At 47.0% G+C, this 26,481-nt stretch overlaps 1 protein-coding gene across 1 annotated transcript; it reads left to right on the top strand.

Annotated features, from left to right (window-relative positions):
• The first annotated feature begins 87 nt into the window (after positions 1-87).
• On the top strand, positions 88-26,481 carry elp3 (elongator acetyltransferase complex subunit 3). Its single transcript, XM_036976325.1, has 14 exons — positions 88-257; positions 771-870; positions 1,393-1,531; positions 1,628-1,698; positions 2,408-2,471; positions 2,578-2,646; positions 2,867-3,021; positions 12,734-12,895; positions 14,322-14,448; positions 19,551-19,744; positions 20,750-20,840; positions 22,343-22,636; positions 23,876-23,957; positions 25,660-26,481. Exons 1-14 carry the CDS (start codon positions 236-238, stop codon positions 25,743-25,745), a joined length of 1,656 nt encoding a protein of 551 aa, XP_036832220.1. The 5' UTR covers positions 88-235; the 3' UTR covers positions 25,746-26,481.

The raw sequence follows: 26,481 nt of genomic DNA, 5'->3' as shown, positions 1-26,481 counted from the left end.
AATTGAGACACCGTCCAACATTTTACATTATTTTATTATGGACAGGGAATTTCTCGGAATAAAAAAAGAAGCGCTGTGTTTTTACGTTATTTTACGACCGTTTACAGGGGTGGACGGCAGGAGTCGTGCAAGCTTGATTACGTAGGGTTGTTTACAAAGTTGAAAGTTCTCCACATTTTCCAAGTTAATAACACGTTTCATATTGTAAATTCACAGCGTCAACGTAACTTCAGATATGGGGAAGCAAAAGAAAAAGAGTAAGTCCGTCTACTTTTCTGCTTGGTTAGCTAGGAGCTGAGGTTAGTCGTTGGCTAGCTAACTCGCTAGCTAAATTACACATCCTGCTAACTTGCCCTCCAGATAGCTAAGCTAAACTGAATTTCTTTACAAACAACTAACCAACCTCGTCTCCATTTATGTAGGCTAAATTGACTAATTAAAAGTGACTAGGCTTGAGATGGGTTGAGTATCTGTGAAGCGTGCTCGGTAGTTATTAAACGACTAAACACTAACCGAGGTAAAAAATTAATTTTATATTGGATATTCGTTTTTCTCTCATCATGACCCATCACAGCTGTCATCCATTTATTTTATATGATATGACTTTACTCGCAATAAAAACTGTCGGTGGGAACGTGGTGAATGTCCCGATTTACTTTTGGATCTCACTGTATATTATATGGTCAGGGCATGCTTGGTTGTATATCGTTGAGTTTAGTCGGCTATTACTGGTAGTTCATTAAGCTAGTGTTGCCTGACTACTTTGCCAGGTGATCTGAGCCGTGCAGAGTTAATGATGATGACCATTGCGGATGTCATCAATCAGCTGGTCGAGGCGCATGAAGAGGGAAAAGACATAAACCTCAACAAGTAAGAACCTCAACCTAACCCTAACATACAGCTCTCCATGGACTTCCACCTGCCTAGTGGTTAGAGAGTTGGGCCAGTAACCAAAAGGTTGCTAGATCAAATCCCCAAGCGTACAAGGTAAAAATCTGTCGTTCTGCCCCTGAACAAGGCAGTTAACCCACTGTTCCTAGGCCACCATTGTAAATAAGAATTTGTTCTTAACTGACTTGCCTAGTTAAATTAAAGGTTAAATAAAAAAATTAAAGCCCTTGGGGAAGTGGATTGTGACCCAAGTAAACAAAGCATTATTTCTTGCCAGAAACCTGTCATATTTTCAAACGTGCCTGGCTGCAACAATCATTTGGGAAAGGTTGTGCTGGGTGGAATGATAATCTAAGCCAATAGGACAAAATGGGGATGGACCTACCAGAATTTCTCCAATATAAACGTTTTTTTTTTTCAGTTCAGTTTGCTATGGTTTACAACGCAGTGCACGAATGAATGGACTTACCTCTCTAACACTCCTTTACACGTTGTCATCAGGGTGAAGACGAAGTGCTCTGCTAAATATGGTCTTTCAGCTCAGCCCAGGCTAGTAGACATCATAGCTGCTGTTCCACCCCACTACCGCCGTGCCCTGGTGCCCAAACTCAAGGCCAAGCCTATCCGCACTGCCAGCGGGGTACGTGTGTGTGTGTGTGTGTGTGTGTGTCTGTCTGTCAGCTTCCTGACCATTTTATTTCTGACAAGACACATGAGCTTGTTTCTCTTTGTTCAGATTGCAGTAGTTGCTGTGATGTGCAAACCCCATCGCTGCCCCCACATCAGCTTCACTGGAAACATCTGCGTGTGAGTGCATAGTAACAGATCGTCTGTGTGTGACTGCAAAGCAACAGATCGTCTGTGTGTGACTGCAAAGCAACAGATCGTCTGTGTGTGACTGCATAGTAACAGATCGTCTGTGTGTGACTGCGTAGTAACAGATCGTCTGTGTGTGACTGCATAGCAACAGATCGTCTGTGTGTGACTGCATAGCAACAGATCGTCTGTGTGTGACTGCATAGTAACAGATCGTCTGTGTGTGACTGCGTAGTAACAGATCGTCTGTGTGTGACTGCATAGTAACAGATCGTCTGTGTGTGACTGCGTAGTAACAGATCGTCTGTGTGTGACTGCATAGTAACAGATCGTCTGTGTGTGACTGCATAGTAACAGATCGTCTGTGTGTGACTGCGTAGTAACAGATCGTCTGTGTGTGACTGCGTAGTAACAGATCGTCTGTGTGTGACTGCGTAGTAGCAGATCGTCTGTGTGTGAGTGCATAGTAACAGATTGTCTGTGTGTGACTGCATAGTAACAGATTGTCTGTGTGTGACTGCATAGTAACAGATTGTCTGTGTGTGACTGCATAGTAACAGATCGTCTGTGTGTGACTGCATAGTAACAGATCGTCTGTGTGTGACTGCATAGTAACAGATCAGACAGTAAAACTAGAAGAATTCTGACCATAATGTTGTATTGACTATAAAGAGGAACCGTTCTGTTTCTGCTATGACAGATACTGTCCAGGTGGGCCAGACTCAGACTTTGAATACTCCACACAGTCTTACACTGGCTACGAGGTAAATCAACACTATATTCCTGTAGTCCAGAACCTCCAACAGAACCTCCTAACATCCCTAACATCCCTGTGTTGTCTAAAAGTCTAGTATTCTTTCTCTCTGTCAGCCGACGTCTATGAGAGCCATCAGAGCACGGTATGATCCCTACCTGCAGACCAGGCATCGAGTGGAACAGGTCAGTGACACACAGTGCAGTACCCCACTATCATTATTACCTATTATAATAAAATAAGACAGGATGATGATGATGATGATGATGATAATAGTAATAATTCACATTAGAAATACGGGGAACTCGCGTCATTCACCACTACATGTGTAGCAAAGGTAACCAACGTTTGTCTCTGCCCCTGTTCTGAGATGAGGCCTATACAACACTGTGTTTTCCTGTCCAGTTGAAGCAGCTGGGCCACAGTGTGGACAAGGTGGAGTTTATAGTGATGGGAGGAACCTTCATGGCCCTGGCTGAGGAGTACAGAGACTACTTTATCAGGAACCTCCACGACGCCCTGTCAGGACACACCTCTAACAACGTGGCTGAGGCCGTCAGGTAATATTACTACCCCCCACCCTAATTAACCCTGTCAGGACACACCTCTAACAACGTGGCTGAGGCCGTCAGGTAATATTACTACCCCCCACCCTAATTAACCCTGTCAGGACACACCTCTAACAACGTGGCTGAGGCCGTCAGGTAATATTACTACCCCCCACCCTAATTAACCCTGTCAGGACACACTTCTAACAACGTGGCTGAGGCCGTCAGGTAATATTACTACCCCCCACCCTAATTAACCCTGTCAGGACACACCTCTAACAACGTGGCTGAGGCCGTCAGGTAATATTACTACCCCCCACCCTAATTAACCCTGTCAGGACACACCTCTAACAACGTGGCTGAGGCCGTCAGGTAATATTACTACCCCCCACCCTAATTAACCCTGTCAGGACACACCTCTAACAACGTGGCTGAGGCCGTCAGGTAATATTACTACCCCCCCCACCCCCCACCCTAATTAACCCTGTCAGGACACACCTCTAACAACGTGGCTGAGGCCGTCAGGTAATATTACTAACCCCCCCCACCCAAATTAACCCTGTCAGGACACACCTCTAACAACGTGGCTGAGGCCGTCAGGTAATATTACTATCCCCCCACCCCCACCCAAATTAACCCTGTCAGGACACACCTCTAACAATGTAGCTGAGGCTGTCAGGTAATATTACTAACCCCCCCCACCCTAATTAACCCTGTCAGGACACACCTCTAACAACGTGGCTGAGGCCGTCAGGTAATATTACTACCCCCCCACCCCCCACCCTAATTAACCCTGTCAGGACACACCTCTAACAACGTGGCTGAGGCCGTCAGGTAATATTACTATCCCCCCACCCCCACCCAAATTAACCCTGTCAGGACACACCTCTAACAACGTGGCTGAGGCCGTCAGGTAATATTACTACCCCCCCGAACCCCTGTCAGGACACACCTCTAACAACGTGGCTGAGGCCGTCAGGTAATATTACTACCCCCCCGAACCCCTGTCAGGACACACCTCTAACAATGTGGCTGAGGCCGTCAGGTAATATTACTACCCCCCCACCCCCACCCTAATTAACCCTGTCAGGACACACCTCTAACAACGTAGCTGAGGCCGTCGGGTAATATTACTACCCCCCCACCCCCACCCCACCCTAATTAACCCTGTCAGGACACACCTCTAACAACGTGGCTGAGGCTGTCAGGTAATATTACTAACCCCCCCACCCCCACCAAAATTAACCCTGTCAGGACACACCTCTAACAACGTGGCTGAGGCCGTCAGGTAATATTACTATCCCCCCACCCCCACCCTAATTAACCCTGTCAGGACACACCTCTAACAACGTGGCTGAGGCCGTCAGGTAATATTACTACCCCCCCACCCCCACCCCACCCTAATTAACCCTGTCAGGACACACCTCTAACAACGTGGCTGAGGCCGTCGGGTAATATTACTAACCCCCCCACCCAAATTAACCCTGTCAGGACACACCTCTAACAACGTGGCTGAGGCCGTCAGGTAATATTACTACCCCCCCACCCCCACCCTAATTAACCCTGTCAGGACACACCTCTAACAACGTAGCTGAGGCTGTCAGGTAATATTACTACCCCCCACCCTAATTAACCCTGTCAGGACACACCTCTAACAACGTGGCTGAGGCTGTCAGGTAATATTACTACCCCCCCACCCTAATTAACCCTGTCAGGACACACCTCTAACAACGTGGCTGAGGCCGTCAGGTAATATTACTACCCCCCACCCTAATTAACCCTGTCAGGACACAACTCTAACAACGTGGCTGAGGCCGTCAGGTAATATTACTACCCCCCACCCTAATTAACCCTGTCAGGACACACTTCTAACAACGTGGCTGAGGCCGTCAGGTAATATTACTACCCCCCACCCTAATTAACCCTGTCAGGACACACTTCTAACAACGTGGCTGAGGCTGTCAGGTAATATTACTACCCCCCCACCCCCACCCTAATTAACCCTGTCAGGACACACTTCTAACAACGTGGCTGAGGCCGTCAGGTAATATTACTACCCCCCCACCCCCACCCAAATTAACCCTGTCAGGACACACTTCTAACAACGTGGCTGAGGCCGTCAGGTAATATTACTATCCCCCCACCCCCACCCAAATGAACCCTGTCAGGACACACTTCTAACAACGTGGCTGAGGCCGTCAGGTAATATTACTACCCCCCCACCCCCACCCTAATTAACCCTGTCAGGACACACCTCTAACAACGTAGCTGAGGCCGTCAGGTAATATTACTACCCCCCCACCCCCACCCTAATTAACCCTGTCAGGACACACCTCTAACAACGTAGCTGAGGCTGTCAGGTAATATTACTAACCCCCCCCACCCAAATTAACCCTGTCAGGACACACCTCTAACAACGTAGCTGAGGCCGTCAGGTAATATTACTATCCCCCCACCCCCACCCAAATTAACCCTGTCAGGACACACCTCTAACAACGTGGCTGAGGCCGTCAGGTAATATTACTATCCCCCCACCCAAATTAACCCTGTCAGGACACACCTCTAACAACGTAGCTGAGGCCGTCAGGTAATATTACTACCCCCCACCCCCACCCAAATTAACCCTGTCAGGACACACCTCTAACAACGTAGCTGAGGCTGTCAGGTAATATTACTAACCCCCCCCACCCAAATTAACCCTGTCAGGACACACCTCTAACAACGTAGCTGAGGCCGTCAGGTAATATTACTACTCTATCATACTCTCATCAAGCACTGTACGCTTTCGACGCCTTCTCGAATCGATGCCCAGACGAATTGAGGCTGTTCTGAGGGGAAAATGGTTGAAACTCAGAATTAGGAAGGTGTTCTTAATATTTTGTACACTCGGTGTGAATCTGTCAGTGACCACTCAAAAAAGACAAAGTGCGTGATGCAGGTGACACGGTGGCTTGAACATTACAACAAAATATCTTATATATATATATATATATATATATATATATGAGACTTTCATTAGGCCTATATGAATTTATCATTTGTCAGAGGTTCGTTATTAATTATACCACTCAGTGTGTCGTAAATGGAGCAGTCTGGGCATTGATCTGCTGCGTCTCTGTAGAGTCAATAGGATTGATCCATTGAGGGTTTTTTTTGTAGGAGAACTAATCACACAGAACCCTTTCTCCCTCAATTAGTCACTTCAGACTCTCGTCAGGGGTTGTATCCTAAATGGCACCCTATTCCCTTTATAGTGCACTACTTTAGACCAGAGCCCTATGGCACCCTATTCCATTTATAGTGCACTACTTTAGACCAGAGCCCTATGGCACCCTATTCCATTTATAGTGCACTACTTTAGACCAGAGCCCTATGGCACCCTATTCCATTTATAGTGCACTACTTTTAACCAGGGCCCTATGGCACCCTATTCCCTTTATAGTGCACTACTTTTAACCAGGGCCCTATGGCACCCTATTCCCTTTATAGTGCACTACTTTAGACCAGAGCCCCATGGCACCCTATTCCCTTTATAGTGCACTACTTTAGACCAGAGCTCTATGGCACCCTATTCCCTATATAGTGCACTACTTTAGACCAGAGCCCTATGGCACCCTATTCCCTATATAGTGCACTACTTTAGACCAGAGCCCTATGGCACCCTATTCCCTATATAGTGCACTACTTTAGACCAGAGCCCTATGGCACCCTATTCCATTTATAGTGCACTACTTTAATCCTCCTGGGGTGCTGCTTCCATCAAAACTAGCACTCGAACATCTCAGGGTACCTGGGGTTGCTGCTTCCATCAAAACTAGCACTCGAACATCTCAGGGTACCTGGGGTTGCTGCTTCCATCAAAACTAGCACTCGAACATCTCAGGGTATCTGGGGTTGCTGCTTCCATCAAAACTAGCACTCGAACATCTCAGGGTACCTGGGGTTGCTGCTTCCATCAAAACTAGCACTCAAACATCTCAGGGTATCTGGGGTTGCTGCTTCCATCAAAACTAGCACTCGAACATCTCAGGGTATCTGGGGTTGCTGCTTCCATCAAAACTAGCACTCGAACATCTCAGGGTACCTGGGGTTGCTGCTTCCATCAAAACTAGCACTCAAACATCTCAGGGTATCTGGGGTTGCTGCTTCCATCAAAACTAGCACTCGAACATCTCAGGGTATCTGGGGTTGCTGCTTCCATCAAAACTAGCACTCGAACATCTCAGGGTACCTGGGGTGCTGCTTCCATCAAAACTAGCACTCGAACATCTCAGGGTACCTGGGGTGCTGCTTCCATCAAAACTAGCACTCGAACATCTCAGGGTACCTGGGGTGCTGCTTCCATCAAAACTAGCACTCGAACATCTCAGGGTACCTGGGGTTGCTGCTTTCATCAAAACTAGCACTCGAACATCTCAGGGTACCTGGGGTTGCTGCTTTCATCAAAACTAGCACTCGAACATCTCAGGGTACCTGGGGTTGCTGCTTTCATCAAAACTAGCACTCAAACATCTCAGGGTACCATAAAGCAGTATCCCACGGACCGGGCCCGGTCCAGGAATCTGAGGTTGAGTAACACTGTTTTAGAATAGTTTTTTTATAATAGAATATGAACAGAACATGAGGATCATATAAACTCACTTATATGTTAATTAAATAATTTATTTTTTTACTATATTTGCACTACAATTGCACTTATTTAAATTCCCAGTCACTGTCTGTACTACAAGGGGTTGGCGTTGGAAAGGAATGCTATTCAATACAGAGACATGTTCTACCCTAGACCAGTGGTTCCAGTCAAAATCAAATCAAATGTATTTATATAGCCCTTCGTACATCAGCTGATATCTCAAAGTGCTGTACAGAAACCCAGCCTAAAACCCCAAACAGCAAGCAATGCAGGTGTAGAAGCACGGTGGCTAGGAAAAACTCCCTAGAAAGGCCAGAACCTAGGAAGAAACCTAGAGAGGAACCAGGCTACGTGGGGTGGCCAGTCCTCTTCTCCTCAGTCCAGCTTGTCAGGACCCTACCATATTAACCCTGACTCCCCACCCTCAGTGGGGCTGGAAGACAACGGAAGCATCCGGTTTACGGAAGCATCCGGTTTACGGAAGCATCCGGTTTACGGAAGAGGCGGAGGGGGGAAAAGCCTGAATATTTTCGTTTTCTGCCAGCTTCGCTCAGGCGTTTTCTTTTACACCTGCTACGTTAGGTTACTAACCTCACTAACCCTGTCTGGACGCACCTTCAACAACATGGCCGAGGCCATCAGGTACTAACGCAAATCAAATTTCAAATCAAATGTATTTATATAGCCCTTCGTACATCAGCTGATATCTCAAAGTGCTGTACAGAAACCCAGCCTAAAACCCCAAACAGCAAGCAATGCAGGTGTAGAAGCACGGTGGCTAGGAAAAACTCCCTAGAAGACCAAAACCTAGGAAGAAACCTAGAGAGGAACCAGGCTATGTGGGGTGGCCAGTCCTCTTCTAGCTGTGCCGGGTGGAGATTATAACAGAACATGGCCAAGATGTTCAAATGTTCATAAATGACCAGCATGGTCCAATAATAATAAGGCAGAACAGTTGAAACTGGAGCAGCAGCACGGCCAGGTGGACTGGGGACAGCAAGGAGTCATCATGTCAGGTAGTCCTGGGGCATGGTCCTAGGGCTCAGGTCCTCCGAGAGAGAGAGAGAGAAAGAAAGAGAGAATTAGAGAGAGCACACTTAAATTCACACAGGACACCGACTAGGACAGGAGAAGTACTCCAGATATAACAAACTGACCCTAGCCCCCCGACACATAAACTACTGCAGCATAAATACTGGAGGCTGAGACAGGAGGGGGCAGGAGACACTGTGGCCGCATCTGAGGACACCCCCGGACAGGGCCAAACAGGAAGGATATAACCCCACCCACTTTGCCAAAGCACAGCCCCCACACCACTAAACCGTCCTGTAGGTTTTAATTCCAACCCTGTTCCTGGACAGCTACCCTCCTGTAGGTTTTACCTATCTCTCCAGGAACAGGGTTGGAGTTAAAACCTACAGGAGGGTATCTCTCCAGGAACAGGGTTGGAGTTAAAACCTACAGGAGGGTATCTCTCCAGGAACAGGGTTGGAGTTAAAACCTACAGGACGATAGCTCTCCAGGAACAGGGTTGGAATTAAAACCTACAGGACGATAGCTCTCCAGGAACAGGGTTGGAGTTAAAACCTACAGGAGGGTAGCTCTCCAGGAACAGGGTTGGAATTAAAACCTACAGGAACAGGGTTGGAATTAAAACCTACAGGACGATAGCTCTCCAGGAACAGGGTTGGAGAGCCCTGAACTAGACCCGACCCAATATATCTCATTATTATTATGGTGGTATCTTTGCTCCCTCTGGTTGTGAAATGTGTAACTCTGTGTTGTCTGTTCACACTGCTATGCCTTATCTTGGCCAGGTCGCAGTTGCAAATGAGAACTTGTTCTCAACTAGCCTACCTGGTTAAATAAAGGTGAAATAAAAAAATTTAAAAAATAAAAAATGGTTCCTGTCTGAAGGAGTGTGATGGTTAGTTTGTTCCACGAGATGGCAATGTTCTCTGTGTCTTGAGATCTAGCAAACGCTGTTGACCAGGGGACTTTAATTGGGGTAGGGGCCATCAAAAAAATCTGAACTCCTCATGATGGACCGCAGCTGCTCGCAATTCTACACATTTTGACATGAGGTGTAGAGAAGATTTAGCAATTCTATAACTAATTTCATGCAAATCTACTAATTTTGCCATGGAGAGGAAAATGAGCTGTTTTTAATATATCGAAGTGAGACTGTCTAACAAAATCAATGGAGGCCACCCGGCCGGTAAATCAACCATGATAACAAGTTTAGTTTGGACACACCTATTTGGTAAAAGACCAAGTCCATATTATGGCTCTCATGAGGACCGCGACAGGAATGGAAGACCCAGTTTACCCCTCTGCTGCAGAGGATAAATTAATTTGAGTTCAAAGCACTTCAGAAATTTGCCGCCCCAAAAAAATGCTTCACAGAGTTCAAGTAACAAACGCATCTCAACATCAACTGTTCAGAGGAAACTGCGCGAATCAGTCCTTCATGGTAGAATTGCTTAAAATTAAAATAAAAACACTACTAAAGGACATCATAAGAAGAAGAAACTTGGTTGGGCCAAGAAACACGAGCAATGGACATTAGACCGGTGGAAATCTGTCCTTTTGGTTTGATGAGTCCAAATTGGAGATTTTCTTTTTAGTTCCAACCGCCGTGTCTTTGTGAGACGCAGAGTGGATGAACAGATGATTCTGTTTTCTTTGGTTACTACATGATTCCATATGTGTTATTTCTTCATAGTTTTGATGTCTTCACTATTATTCTACCATGTTTTTTTATTTTATTTTTTATTTCCACCTTTATTTAACCAGGTAGGCTAGTTGAGAACACCTTTATTTAACCAGGTAGACTAGTTGAGAACACCTTTATTTAACCAGGTAGGCTAGTTGAGAACACCTTTATTTAACCAGGTAGGCTAGTTGAGAACACCTTTATTTAACCAGGTAGGCTAGTTGAGAACACGTTCTCATTTACAACTGCGACCTGGCCAAGATAAAGCATAGCAGACAACAACACAGAGTTACACCTGGAGTAAACAATTAACAAGTCAATAACACAGTAGAAAAAAAAGAGAGTCTATATACATTGTGTGCAAAAGGCATGAGGAGGTAGGCGGATAATTACAATTTAGCAGATTAACACTGGAGTGATAAATGATCAGATGGTCATGTGTAAAAAATATAAAGAAGAAAACCTGAAATGAGTAGGTGTTCTACAACGTTTGACTGTAGCTGGCCGCTAAACTATCTTGTCAGTCTAAACATTGTTAGCTGACATCGGCTGACTGACTATCAGTGGCTGACATGACAAGGAGGATAACTGCCGATGCACAACCAAATGTTGAAATTGCACCTTGTGTATTCTGCCTCTCAACAATAAGTTGAGACCCTGACTGAGTTACTAAAGGGGGGTGGGGGGGGGGGTTGATCCTAGGGCCTTCCATTTACCCATCCCTGCTGTAGACATTTTCTCAGCAAAAAAAAAAATATATATATTTTAAAAAATCCTTTATTCCTTATTAACCCAGATGACAAATTAAGACTTGGAAGAAGGGAACATTTGACCTGATATTTGTTTAGTTGTTATGAAGAGAGGATTGGAAAAGTGTCCCATCTTTGGGAGTTCCAACACAACTCTCGTGCTTTGACCCTTCATTAGAGTAGGAGGGAGAACGCTTGTGACTTTTGGGGAGATTAATATAAAACAGAGGGATGTGATAAAGGAGTGAGGGAACGGAGGGCTTGTTAGTCAGGGTATTTACTCCCTACTGGCTGATGAGACGTGTGTGTGTGTGTGTGTGTGTGTGTGTGTGTGTGTGTGTGTGTGTGTTGCTCATCCAGTGGCGTTATCAGCATGTTCGTTAAGACACGATGACAGGAATTGTTATGGCAGCTAATCAGGCTGAGACGTGGGAGGCCCTTATCTCTGCCGTGTGTGTGTGTGTGTGCGTAAGCTTGTCTGCCTGTGGCGATCACGCTTCTCCGAGTCCCACTACGCCTCCGTTCGTTTGATGAGCAAAGCCTCTGCGTGTGACCTGCAGATAACCATCCAGATAATAGCATTTTTATTGACTAATTTCAGCCAATCTGATGTGTTCTCTGGGGCAATAACTCCTTGTGATTTGTCTTAAATCAGTCGTCAGACTGTTAGAATGGACATTATGTTCCCAGTAATAGTTTGTCGGAATATGAGCTGAGATGACTGGTCTAGATGATGATGATGATCAAACCTGTCCAAGTGGAGAGAATGACAACCAGACTGATGATGTCTAATCTCAGCTCAATTCAACCTGAATCGGCTCTCCTTGTTCCTACAGTTTTTAAATCGTCCATAATCTGCTCTCCTCGTTCCTACAGTTTTTAATACAACCACAATCGTCTGTCCTCGTTCCTGCAGTTCTTAATACAACCACAATCAGCTCTCCTCGTTCCTACAGTTTTTAATACAACCACAATCGGCTGTCCTCGTTCCTGCAGTTCTTAATACAACCACAATCAGCTCTCCTCGTTCCTACAGTTTTTAATACAACCACAATCGGCTGTCCTCGTTCCTGCAGTTCTTAATACAACCACAATCTGCTCTCCTCGTTCCTGCAGTTTTTAATACAACCACAATCGGCTGTCCTCGTTCCTGCAGTTCTTAATACAACCACAATCAGCTCTCCTCGTTCCTACAGTTTCAACGGGGAAGAAGTTATTAATAGAAAATGTCACTTTTTGTTGTGCCATTTTATAAAGTGATTTATTATGGTATCACATTTTCCTGCCAATCACTTGGAGTGGGGTGGTGTGTCCGGGTGGTGTGTCCGGGTGGTTTGTCCGGGTGGGTGTCCGGGGAGTTGTGCTCTCCTTGCCCCTAATCACAGATCATGTTAAGAGATTAACATTTCTTTACTGTCCAATTTGTACACACGGTCAAACAGAAATTCGGGTTCCGTTTTATTCCAACCCTCTCCGAAAGATGCATACGTGTTGGAGCAAGGGGAGGCTGGGTATATTACCCAAACCCTCGATCTGACCCTATCAGACATAGAAATCTCCCTTCTAGTTCTTTGGAATCAGCAGCCTGTTGCCGACAGCTAACTTCTCCGTCTCCTTTTCTGTTTGCAGGTACTCGGAACGCAGTAACACCAAGTGTGTTGGCATCACCATCGAGACGCGTCCTGACTACTGTCTGAAGAGACACCTCAGTGACATGCTGGGGTACGGCTGTACCCGGCTGGAGATAGGGGTTCAGAGTGTCTACGAGGATGTAGCGCGGGACACCAACAGGTCAGAGGTCATTAGTGTGTGCGAGAGGGGTTCAGTGTGTATATGAGGACATAGTACGGGATACCAACAGGTCAGAGGTCATTAGTGTGTGAGAGAGGGGTTCAGAGAGTCTACGAGGACATAACACAGGATACCAACAGGTGGGTGTGTCAGAGGTCATTAGTATGTGAGATAAGGGGTTCATAGAGTCTACGAGGACTTTAGTTTGAGACACAAACAGGTCAGAGGGCAGAGGTTGAGGGATTTTGAACAGAGCCGTCATAGCGAATGCTAGTGATATGTCACTTATCTTAGTCATATGTCATTACTGGACCCAACCCACTGTTTAATGTGTGGTTGCTAGGTTACACCGCGTCATGACTGGACCCAACCAAACTGTTTAATGTGTGGTTGCTAGGTTACACCGCGTCATGACTGGACCCAACCCACTGTTTAATGTGTGGTTGCTAGGTTACACCGCGTCCTGACTGGACCCAACCCACTGTTTAATGTGTGGTTGCTAGGTTACACCGCGTCCTGACTGGACCCAACCCACTGTTTAATGTGTGGTAGCTAGGTTACACCGCGTCATGACTGGACCCAACCCACTGTTTAATGTGCGGTTGCTAGGTGATATGTCACTTATCTTAGTCATATGTCAGTATTCTTATTCATGGCCGCTAGTCATATGTCACTAATCTAAGGGGTAGAGACCCAAGGGTCATAGATACTAATCATATGTCCCCTGTGTTGGGCATGACTCGCATGTCCCCGGTGTTGGGCATGACTCGCATGTCCCCGGTGTTGGACATGACTCGCATGTCCCTGGTGTTGGGCATGTCCCTGGTGTTGGGCATGACTCGCATGTCCCCGGTGTTGGGCATGACTCGCATGTCCCTGGTGTTGGGCATGTCCCTGGTGTTGGGCATGTCCCTGGTGTTGGGCATGTCCCCGGTGTTGGGCATGACTCGCATGTCCCCGGTGTTGGGCATGACTCGCATGTCCCTGGTGTTGGGCATGTCCCTGGTGTTGGGCATGTCCCTGGTGTTGGGCATGTCCCTGGTGTTGGGCATGTCCCTGGTGTTGGGCATGTCCCCGGTGTTGGGCATGACACGCATGTCCCTGGTGTTGGGCATGACTCGCATGTCCCCGGTGTTGGGCATGACTCGCATGTCCCCTGTGTTGGGCATGACTCGCATGTCCCCTGTGTTGGGCATGACTCGCATGTCCCCTGTGTTGGGCATGACTCGCATGTCCCCGGTGTTGGGTATAGCCACTGATCATATGTCAGTAGTGTTAGACAGTACAATTTTGTGTGTCATGTGCAGGTTACATGATCACCATGTAATCTATTGTGTGTGTGTTTGTGATTTGTGATCATCCTAGTGAACGTGACTGTGTGTTTTTTACACGCTCACTGTTTAATAATAATGCTGTGTGTGTCCAGAGGTCACACGGTGAGGGCGGTGTGTGAGTCCTTCCACTTCTCCAAAGACGCAGGTTTCAAGGTGGTGTCTCACATGATGCCTGATCTCCCTAACGTTGGTATGGAGAGAGACGTCGAGCAGTTCATCGTGAGTAACACACACACACACACACACACACACAGCGGGATGCGGAGCAGTATACTGTAAATAGTACTAGGTGTTTTTACAACAGAGGACGAATTCTAAGAAATGTTTGTAGTTTGTCAGGATTTGTAAAGATTATCTGAACCTATTTGTACCGATTTATACATTTATTTCAGCAATATGTGAATTGAGAGACAAAGCTGTAGTTTATTACACCGATATGAAAATAGCAAGTGAATACAAACTACCCCTCCTACAGTGGTCTGTCCCTGATTTGAAAGATCTCCGTCATTTTAATGTGTGGTTGCTAGGTTGCACCGCGTCATGACTGGACCCAACCCACTGTTTAATGTGTGGTTGCTAGGTTACGTTGCATCATGACTGGACCCAACCCACTGTTTAATGTGTGGTTGCTAGGTTACGTTGCATCATGACTGGACCCAACCCACTGTTTAATGTGTGGTAGCTAGGTTACACCGCGTCATGACTGGACCCAACCCACTGTTTAATGTGTGGTTGCTAGGTTACGTTGCATCATGACTGGACCCAACCCACTGTTTAATGTGTGGTTGCTAGGTTACGTTGCATCATGACTGGACCCAACCCACTGTTTAATGTGTGGTAGCTAGGTTACACCGCGTCATGACTGGACCCAACCCACTGTTTAATGTGCGGTTGCTAGGTTACACCGCGTCATGACTGGACCCAACCCACTGTTTAATGTGCGGTTGCTAGGTTACATCGCGTCCTGACTGGACCCAGCCCACTGTTTAATGTGTGGTTGCTAGGTTAAGCTGCGTCATGACTGGACCCAACCCACTGTTTAATGTGTAGTAGCTAGGTTATGCCGCGTCATGACTGGACCCAACCCACTGTTTAATGTGCGGTTGCTAGGTTACACCGCGTCATGACTGGACCCAACCCACTGTTTAATGTGCGGTTGCTAGGTTACGCTGCGTCATGACTGGACACAACCCACTGTATAATGTGTGGTTGCTAGGTTGCACCGCGTCCTGACTGGAAACAACCCACTGTTTAATGTGTGGTTGCTAGGTTATATCGCGTCCTGACTGGACCCAGCCCACTGTTTAATGTGTGGTTGCTAGGTTAAGCTGCGTCATGACTGGACCCAACCCACTGTTTAATGTGTGGTTGCTAGGTTGCACCGCGTCATGACTGGACCCAACCCACTGTTTAATGTGTGGTTGCTAGGTTGCACCGCGTCATGACTGGACACAACCCACTGCCGTGGTTCTCCATCTCTCGCTCTCTCTCTCCTCTCTCCTCTCTTCTCTCTCTCTCTCTCTGTGAGTGCATCCCAAATGGGCCCCTATTCCCTATTTAGTGCACTACTTTAACTAGACCCCTATGAGCCCTACATAGGATTAGGGTGCCATTGGGGATGCACAAAATGTCTGGGTTATTTTATGACCCGGGTAGTCATCCTGCCAGCCAGTCAGCGTGTGGTGACTCATCGCTTCACATTACAGAGAAGAAGTGGTGAAGGGAGTAGAGGGGATTATGGGTAGTTCATTACTGCCTGGTGTGATACTTTAACAGGCCCGACAATGTGCTCTGGCTTCACTACTACCTGTGTGTGTGTGTGTGTGTGCGCTGCAGTAACTAGAGGGAAGGTGCATGCCTACTTCCCACCTGCTTTGCAACCCTCTCCCTTACAACTCTCGTAATAAACTGGGAAGCAGCTCTGTGTAAGCCTTACCTTGACCATAAACAGCCTCTCCTTCATCAACACTCTTGCCGGGCCTCCTCGTTGCAACACACATTAACTGGGTGGCCCCATGCTAACTCGGCCAGTACCAGCTGTGGGGAGGTACTGGTCATCTTTGATATTTTCTTCTCCTTTCCTCGCCACCGGAGTAGCCCATTTCCCAACAGCGTGTCACTCACTAAATCGGTTCGTCACGCGGGTATCCACTACTGCTCTGTAGCGACTTCCACCTAGAATTCCTGAAACCATTCAAGTCTACAGGCAATGGGAGTGCTTGGTAACGGGCAGGACGGAATGATCTGGAATCTCCTAGCCGGGCCCCTGCACGGTAGCGGCACGGGGCTTTTGGTTGTCGTCAGCAGCTGGGATTTGAGTGGCAGCTACACCTGGCAGAGTAGTCCTGTTTTAGGAACCACAGTGCTCACCCCAGCAGGGGAAAAGGTATCTGAAACATTGCCCACTCTAACTCTCTTATTTAGATAGGTGCAGTAGCCTATCAGGACATTCCGCTTCAGCGGTCGCTAACTAGATACAAATAAATGTGTCCTTACGACTTATACCATGGAACGTCTCTTGGACGCGAGCCACGGCGCCGACAGGCCCGAAGGAAGGACGAGGCTCATCTCAGCAGAGCTGAAGCGATTTATAACAATGACATCGCTGCAAATAGTGTGCGACCAGACTCCTTGGTGAAGGGTCGCTCAGCCATCCTTAACCAAGCTAGAGAATGATGGTTCACCAGGCCATCCTTAACCAAGCTCAGACTGAAGGGTCGCTCAGCCATCCTTAACCGAGCTAGAGAATGAAGGGTCGCTCAGCCATCCTTAACCAAGCTAGAGAATGATGGTTCACCCAGCCATCCTTAACCGAGCTAGAGAATGAAGGTTCACCCAGCCATCCTTAACCGAGCTAGAGAATGATGGTTCACCCAGCCATCCTTAACCGAGCTAGAGAATGATGGTTCACCCAGCCATCCTTAACCAAGCTAGAGAATGATGGTTCACCCAGCCATCCTTAACCGAGCTAGAGAATGAAGGTTCACCCAGCCATCCTTAACCGAGCTAGAGAATGATGGTTCACCCAGCCATCCTTAACCGAGCTAGAGAATGATGGTTCACCCAGACATCCTTAGCCGAGCTCAGACTGAAGGTTCACCCAGACATCCTTAGCCGAGCTCAGACTGAAGGTTCACCCAGCCATCCACCTCAAGAAGTCCACTTAAAAAGACTCAGCCACTCTAGTCATAGACTGCTCTCACTGCTACCTCACGGCAAGTGGAACCGGAGCACCAAGTCTATGTCCAAGAGGCTTCTAAAACAGCTTCTACCCCCCAAGCCATGAGACTCCTGAACATCTAGTCAAATGGCTTCCCAGACTATTCACATTTCCCCCCCTCCCCTCTCCACACCACTGCCACTCTCTGTTGTCATCTATGCATAGTCATTTTAATGAACTACTACCTGAACTAATTGGTGCCCCCGCACATTGACTATGTACCGGTACCCCCTGTATATAGCCTCCACATTGACTCTGTACCGGTACCCCCTGTATATAGCCTCCACATTGACTATGTACCGGTACCCCCCTGTATATTGACTCTGTACCGTAACACCCGGTATATAGCCTCCATATTGACTCTGTACCGTAATTCCCATGTACATAGCCTCCACATTGACTCTGTACCGGTACCCCCTGTATATAGCCTCCACATTGACTCTGTACTGGTACCCCCTGTATATAGTCTCCACATTGACTCTGTACCGGTACCCCCTGTATATAGCCTCCACATTGACTCTGTACCGGTACCCCCTGTATATAGTCCCCACATTGACTCTGTACCGGTACCCCCTGTATATAGTCTCCACATTGACTCTGTACCGGTACCCCCTGTATATAGCCTCCACATTGACACTGTACCGGTGCCCCCTGTATATAGCCTCCACATTGACTCTATACTGGTACCCCCTGTATATAGCCTCCACATTGACTCTGTACCGGTACCCCCTGTATATAGTCTCCACATTGACTCTGTACCGGTACCCCCTGTATATAGCCTCCATATTGACTCTGTACCGGTACCCCCTGTATATAGCCTCCATTGGATCATACAGTCATCAGTGAACCCACAATCAGTAGTGGAAGTCCACATCGGATGCAATATACTACCTTAAGCGCGTGTGTGGCCAGCCAGCCACACATGTTGCTGAACTAGCCTGGTTACTCTTCTATTATACTATATTATAATAGAACGTGTATTCAGGGTTAGGGTTCCGTGTGGAGCCAGGGTTCCGTGTGGAGCCAGGGTTCCGTGTGGAGCCAGGGTTCCGTGTGGAGCCAGGGTTCCGTGTGGAGTCAGGGTTCCGTGTGTCTCTACATCCAGTGTAAAGGAAGTTAGACGTAGTTTAGCGAGCCAATGCTAACTAGCGTTAAAATGGTATCCACGGGTTCATCTAACTCTCTGGGGAAGTGAACAAAGGGCTTCATTACCAGCATCCCGAAGTATCCCTTTGAGAATAGCTTTCATACCCTGTGTGTGTAATCCTAGTGATAGTAATCGGAGTGTGTCGGTGTGTGAGAGCAGCAGATAAATGGTGTATTTGGCCAATGGTCACAGTCCTGCTCTCCTGTCATACTGATACATACACCTGCATCACTGGGACCTCTTGTTCTTTAATAGCACTCTCTGTCCTCCTCTTCCCCCTCCATCCTCCTCTCTGTCCTCCTCTTTGTCTTCCTCTTCCACCTCCATCCTCATCCTCCTCTCTGTCCTCCTCTTCCCCCTCCATCCTCCTCTCTTCCCCCTCCATCCTCCTCCTCCTCTCTCTTCCCCTCCATCCTCCTCTCTCATCCTCCTCCTCTGTCCTCTTCCCCCTCCATCCTCCTCTCTTCCCCCTCCATCCTCATCCTCCTCTCTGTCCTCCTCTTCCCCCTCCATCCTCCTCTCTCATCCTCCTCCTCTGTCCTCTTCCCCCTCCATCCTCCTCTCTTCCCCCTCCATCCTCCTCCTCCTCTCTCTCCCCCCTCCATCCTCCTCCTCTCCGTCTTCCTCTTCCCCCTCCATCATCCTCCTCCTCTGTCCTCTTCCCCCTCCATCCTCCTCTCTCTTCCCCCTCCATCCTCATCCTCCTCTCTGTCCTCCTCTTCCCCCTCCATCCTCCTCTCTCATCCTCCTCCTCCTCTGTCCTCTTCCCCCTCCATCCTCCTCTCTTCCCCCTCCATCCTCCTCCTCCTCTCTCTTCCCCCTCCATCCTCCTCCTCTCCGTCTTCCTCTTCCCCCTCCGTCCTCCTCCTTCCACCAACTACTCCCTCCTCTTCATCCTCCTCTATCTCCCACCTCCTCTTCCCTCCACTTCCTCCTCTTTCTCTGCCCTCCCAGGAGTTCTTTGAGAACCCAGCGTTCAGGCCAGATGGGTTGAAGCTGTACCCTACTCTGGTGATCAGGGGTACAGGTCTGTATGAGCTGTGGAAGACCGGTCGCTATAAGAGCTACTCCCCTTCTGCCCTGGTAGATCTGGTGGCACGCATCCTGGCACTGGTGCCACCCTGGACTAGAGTCTACCGCGTCCAGAGGTATGTGTGTGTGTGTGTGTGTTAGACAGAGCTAGTGTTTACTTGCTTTGACAATGTAAACACGTTTCCAATAAAGCCCCTTTTGAATTGAATTGGGATGTAAAAACAGAAAAGCCCTTTTCTGAGTCAAAATGCAAACTGAGATATACCGCTCATATACTTTTTTTTAATTTTTTACTGAATTTAATAAACATAAGCCTATGCAACAGTAATGAATTAAAAATAGTTCTGTAGCTGCATATTGGATATGCTTGAATTGCCCTGCCAATGTTCTTCTTCTCAGACCAAGTTTTTACAATTATATTTTACTTGATGGCGTCTGAGCGGAGGGAGGAAGCAGTGGTGAGGCTGCCTCTCACCTGACTCTCCCTCCCCTCCCCTCCCCTCCCTCCGCTGAGAAAAGGGGGGACAGTCATCTAGCTGCCGCCTGCACCAATTCCTGTTTATCTTATGACCAGAGACAGTGAAATACACTACCTGACCAAAAGTATATGGACACCTGCTTGTGGAACATCTCATTACAAAATCACGGGCATTAATATGGAGTTGGTCCCCCTCCCCCCCCTTTGCTGCTGTAACAGCCTCCGCTCTCCAGGGAAGGCTTTCCACTTTCCATTGCTGCGGGGACTTGCTTCCATTCAGCCACGAGAGTTAGTGAGGTGGGCCCCGATGTTGGGCGATTAGGCTTTTGCTCGCAGTCGGTGTTCCAATTCATCCCAAAGGTGTTCGATGGGGTTGAGGCTCTGTGCAGGCCATTCAAATTCTTCCACACCAATTTACGACAAACCATTTCTGTATGGACCTTGATTTGTACAAGGGGGTATTGTCATGCTGAAACAAGAAAGGGCCTTCCCCAAACTGTTGCCACAAAGTTGGAATCGTCTAGAATGTCACTGTATGCTGTAGCATTAAGATTTCCCTTCACTGGAACTAAGGGGATAAGACCATCCTAAAGCCCTTTATGTACAGTTCACTGATGTATCGGTCTCTGCGTCTCTGTCTCAGGGACATCCCCATGCCTCTGGTGAGCTCTGGGGTGGAGCATGGTAACCTCCGAGAGCTGGCTCTGGCCAGGATGAAAGACATGGGGACGGAGGTGAGGAAATGCACTGCAAATAACATTTATAAAATAAGGCCAGAGGGGGGTGTGGTGTTCACTCTCAAATAGAACACAATTAGTTTTATTTGCACACGACTGGAATGATGTTTTAGCCAATCAGCATCCAGGAACCAGACTACCAAGTACATCATGAAGCAATAGGACCCCAGGGGATGTAGTATATTGAAGCAGTAGGGCCCCAGGGGGTGTAGTATATTGAAGCAGTAGGGCCTCAGGGGGTGTAGTGTATTGAAGCAATAGGGCCCCAGGGGGTGTAGTGTATTGAAGCAATAGGGCCCCAGGGGGTGTAGTATATTGAAGCAGTAGGGCCCCAGGGGGTGTAGTATATTGAAGCAGTAGGGCCCCAGGGGGTGTAGTGTATTGAAGCAATAGGGCCCCAGGGGGTGTAGTATATTGAAGCAGTAGGGCCCCAGGGGGTGTAGTGTATTGAAGCAGTAGGGCCCCAGGGGGTGTAGTATATTGAAGCAGTAGGGCCCCAGGGGGTGTAGTGTATTGAAGCAATAGGGCCCCAGGGGGTGTAGTATATTGAAGCAGTAGGGCCCCAGGGGGTGTAGTGTATTGAAGCAGTAGGGCCCCAGGGGGTGTAGTGTATTGAAGCAGTAGGGCCCCAGGGGGTGTAGTGTATTGAAGCAATAGGGCCCCAGGGGGTATAGTATATTGAAGCAGTAGGGCCCCAGGGGGTGTAGTGTATTGAAGCAGTAGGGCCCCAGGGGGTGTAGTGTATTGAAGCAGTAGGGCCCCAGGGGGTGTAGTATATTGAAGCAGTAGGGCTCATGGGGGTGTAGTGTATTGAAGCAATAGGGCCCCAGGGGGTGTAGTATATTGAAGCAGTAGGGCCCCAGGGGGTGTAGTGTATTGAAGCAATAGGGCCCCAGGGGGTATAGTATATTGAAGCAGTAGGGCCCCAGGGGGTGTAGTGTATTGAAGCAGTAGGGCCCCAGGGGGTGTAGTATATTGAAGCAATAGGGCCCCAGGGGGTATAGTATATTGAAGCAGTAGGGCTCATGGGGGTGTAGTATATTGAAGCAGTAGGGCCCCAGGGGGTATAGTGTATTGAAGCAGTAGGGCCCCAGGGGGTGTAGTGTATTGAAGCAGTAGGGCCCCAGGGGGTATAGTATATTGAAGCAGTAGGGCCCCAGGGGGTGTAGTGTATTGAAGCAATAGGGCCCCAGGGGGTGTAGTATATTGAAGCAGTAGGGCTCATGGGGGTGTAGTATATTGGCCATTATAAACTGGTTACCAACATAAATAGAACAGTAAACAAGTAGTTTTGCGTCATACCCATAATATATATAACCTGATATACACATGGCTGGAATGCTGTTTCAGCCAATCAGAATCCAGGATCTAAACTACCCGGTTTACAATAATGTGTGTGTGTGTAATTTAAATGTAATTACAGTCCAATGTTAGGTCATACGGAGTGGTAGTTACCTAGTTAGAATACATGATCATAATGTCTTTCTCTCATCCACTAGTGTCGAGATGTGAGAACAAGAGAAGTGGGAATCCAGGAGATCCATCACAAAGTGCGTCCCTACCAGGTGGAGCTGATTCGTAGAGACTACGTGGCCAACGGTGGCTGGGAGACCTTCCTGTCCTACGAGGACCCAGAGCAGGACATTCTGATTGGTCTGCTGCGTCTGCGGCGTTGTTCCGCCCAATCATTTCGCCCTGAGCTCAAAGGGGGCGTGTCTATCGTCCGTGAGCTGCACGTCTACGGCAGCGTGGTTCCTGTCAGTAGCAGAGACCCCAGCAAGTTCCAACACCAGGTACACACACACACACACACACACACCCTGGTCCTGGACAACTGTAGAACTACAGTGCAAGCTTTTGTTCCTGCTCAGCACTCTTCATATATTACTAGCTACTCAACATCATCATGACCTCAGCACTCTTCATATATTACTAGCTACTCAACATCATCATGACCTCAGCACTCTTCATATATTACTAGCTACTCAACATCATCATGACCTCAGCACTCTTCATATATTACTAGCTACTCAACATCATCATGACCTCAGCACTCTTCATATATTACTAGCTACTCAACATCATCATGACCTCAGCACTCTTCATATATTACTAGCTACTCAACATCATCATGACCTCAGCACTCTTCATATATTACTAGCTACTCAACATCATCATGACCTCAGCACTCTTCATATATTACTAGCTACTCAACATCATCATGACCTCAGCACTCTTCATATATTACTAGCTACTCAACATCATCATGACCTCAGCACTCTTCATATATTACTAGCTACTCAACATCATCATGACCTCAGCACTCTTCATATATTACTAGCTACTCAACATCATCATGACCTCAGCACTCTTCATATATTACTAGCTACTCAACATCATCATGACCTCAGCACTATTCATATATTACTAGCTACTCAACATCATCATGACCTCAGCACTCTTCATATATTACTAGCTACTCAACATCATCATGACCTCAGCACTCTTCATATATTACTAGCTACTCAACATCATCATGACCTCAGCACTCTTCATATATTACTAGCTACTCAACATCATCATGACCTCAGCACTCTTCATATATTACTAGCTACTCAACATCATCATGACCTCAGCACTCTTCATATATTACTAGCTACTCAACATCATCATGACCTCAGCACTCTTCATATATTACTAGCTACTCAACATCATCATGACCTCAGCACTATTCATATATTACTAGCTACTCAACATCATCATGACCTCAGCACTCTTCATATATTACTAGCTACTCAACATCATCATGACCTCAGCACTCTTCATATATTACTAGCTACTCAACATCATCATGACCTCAGCACTCTTCATATATTACTAGCTACTCAACATCATCATGACCTTTTTGTTAAGTTGAATCATGTGTTTTTAAAATGAACTGAATCACTGTCCGTCTCTCTGTTATGTGTCTCTGAGTTTTTGTTAAGCTCTGTGCTTGATGTTGACTTTTCATTTGCTCTTCCTGTTTGCAGGGCTTTGGCATGATGCTGATGGAAGAAGCAGAGAGGATCGCCAGAGAAGAACACGGCTCTGGGAAACTAGCCGTCATCTCAGGTGGGTCTCTTATCGTTCTCTCTCTTTTCCATGCTTAGGAGCAGGAGACGAATGGTCTTATCGCTCCCTCTCTCCTAGGAGCAGTAGACGGATGGTCTTATCTCTCTCCTCCTAGGAGCAGTAGATGGCTGGTCATATCTCTCTCTCTCTCTCCTCCTAGGAGCAGTAGATGGCTGGTCTTATCTCTCTCTCTCCTCCTAGGAGCAGTAGATGGCTGGTCTTATCTCTCTCTCTCCTCCTAGGAGCAGTAGATGGCTGGTCTTATCTCTCTCTCTCCTCCTAGGAGCAGTAGATGGCTGGTCTTATCTCTCTCTCTCCTCCTAGGAGCAGTAGATGGCTGGTCTTATCTCTCTCTCTCCTCCTAGGAGCAGTAGATGGCTGGTCTTATCTCTCTCTCTCCTCCTAGGAGCAGTAGATGGCTGGTCTTATCTCTCTCTCTCTCTCCTCCTAGGAGCAGTAGATGGCTGGTCATATCTCTCTCTCTCTCTCCTCCTAGGAGCAGTAGATGGCTGGTCTTATCTCTCTCTCTCCTCCTAGGAGCAGTAGATGGCTGGTCTTATCTCTCTCTCTCCTCCTAGGAGCAGTAGATGGCTGGTCTTATCTCTCTCTCTCCTCCTAGGAGCAGTAGATGGCTGGTCTTATCTCTCTCTCTCCTCCTAGGAGCAGTAGATGGCTGGTCTTATCTCTCTCTCTCCTCCTAGGAGCAGTAGATGGCTGGTCTTATCTCTCTCTCTCCTCCTAGGAGCAGTAGATGGCTGGTCTTATCTCTCTCTCTCCTCCTAGGAGCAGTAGATGGCTGGTCTTATCTCTCTCTCTCCTCCTAGGAGCAGTAGATGGCTGGTCTTATCTCTCTCTCTCCTCCTAGGAGCAGTAGATGGCTGGTCTTATCTCTCTCTCTGGACTCGAACCCAGAGTGTTTGGTGACACAGCTAGCACTGCGATGCCTTAGACCACTGCGCCACCCGGGAAGCCACAAGTGTTTTTTTTTTATTTACGGATAGCCAGGGGCTATCACTAACACTCAGACGTCATTTACAAAGGAAGCATTTGTGTTTAGCGAATCCCCCAGAGCAGAGGCAGTAGGAATGATAAGGGTGTGAATTGGACCATTTTACTGTCCTGCTAAGCATTCAACATGTAACGAATACTTTTGGATGTCAGGGAAAATGTAAGGAGTAAAAAAGTGTATTTGACTTTCTTTAGGAATGTAGTGGAGTAAAAATAGTCCAAATATAAACAGTAGAGTACAGATACCCCAAAAAACTACTTAAGTAAAAAAGACTTTAAAGTACTACTTAAATACTTGACACCACTGTCAGCATATAGTAGGAGGCTTAGCATTTCATCATATCTTACACCCATATTAAACTGTTTCATTTATTTTGCCAAATCATTAATAAACATCATTTCAGCAAGTGAAGCTCTTTGGGGAGTACTTCTACATCTGCATTGCTTGCTGTTTTGGGGTTTTAGGCTGAGGGTTTCTGTATAAGCACTTTGTGACATCATCTGCTAATGTAGAAAGGGCGTTATAAATGCATTTGATTTCTTCATTGATTTTTACACCCATTGGTGCGGAAAAGCACTCTGTAAGATATTAATTAACACGCACACAGACACAGTTGGTGCTTTTGTCGAGACTGGATTGCGTGATAACATTTCCCCATCAACCCATGTCTTTATCTAACTTCTGTGTTTTCAGGTGTGGGAACTAGGAACTACTACAGGAAGCTGGGTTATGAGCTGGAGGGACCGTATATGGTGAAACACCTGGAGGTGTGTCTGTAGACGGACTTGGGAATGAACGTGTTTTTATTATAATTATTTTACCAAGACACACACCAGACAAAAATATATTTATTTGTTACTAGTACATGATTGTTACTTTGGAGACACTGCATAGTACATGCATGACAATACATGAACCACTCTTGTTTTGGGTATGCTTGTGGTATCAGAGAGGGTCGGAGTGAATAGGTCAGTTTGGAGGAAGCTGATCCTAGATCTGTGCATAAAAGAGTCACTTCTACCCAGAGTGGGAACGGCATAAGAGTCACCTTGATGGACCAGTAGTGGTCTGTGAGTCCTCGGCCATTTATTAAGCCGTAGTTCAGGAATACTTTGGAAGAGTCTCCTCCAGCTTCATGAGATAACTAGGAGGCTGTTCAGCGTCATGTTTTTAAGTTCATCATGTTATCAGTGAGTTGAGGAAGACCACCAGTATGAATCGGCGTTCATTAACAGACTTGGCGCTGTATAATTCGTCAGCCGGTGGGGAAAGTCCTCTCTCTGTCTCTGAACAGATGTTTTTATAGGGCAGGAAATGGAAAAATAGTGTTGCATATGTTTATTTTTAAACCCTCTGTTAATCCTATCCCATGTTTTCCTGTTTTGTTTTTATTTACAACAAATGTTACTTTTGTTTTGGTTGTTGGACTTAAGATTTCAGTTAAAATCCCTTTCACTGCTCTGAAAGCTGTTTTGGTTTCATGGAATAAAATATTAAACAGTTATATAATTTCAA

The sequence above is a fragment of the Oncorhynchus mykiss genome, chromosome 4 (genome assembly GCF_013265735.2).
Source record: "Oncorhynchus mykiss isolate Arlee chromosome 4, USDA_OmykA_1.1, whole genome shotgun sequence".
NCBI classification, from domain to species: Eukaryota; Metazoa; Chordata; class Actinopteri; order Salmoniformes; family Salmonidae; genus Oncorhynchus; species Oncorhynchus mykiss.
This window is presented reverse-complemented; position numbering and strand designations above follow the sequence as displayed.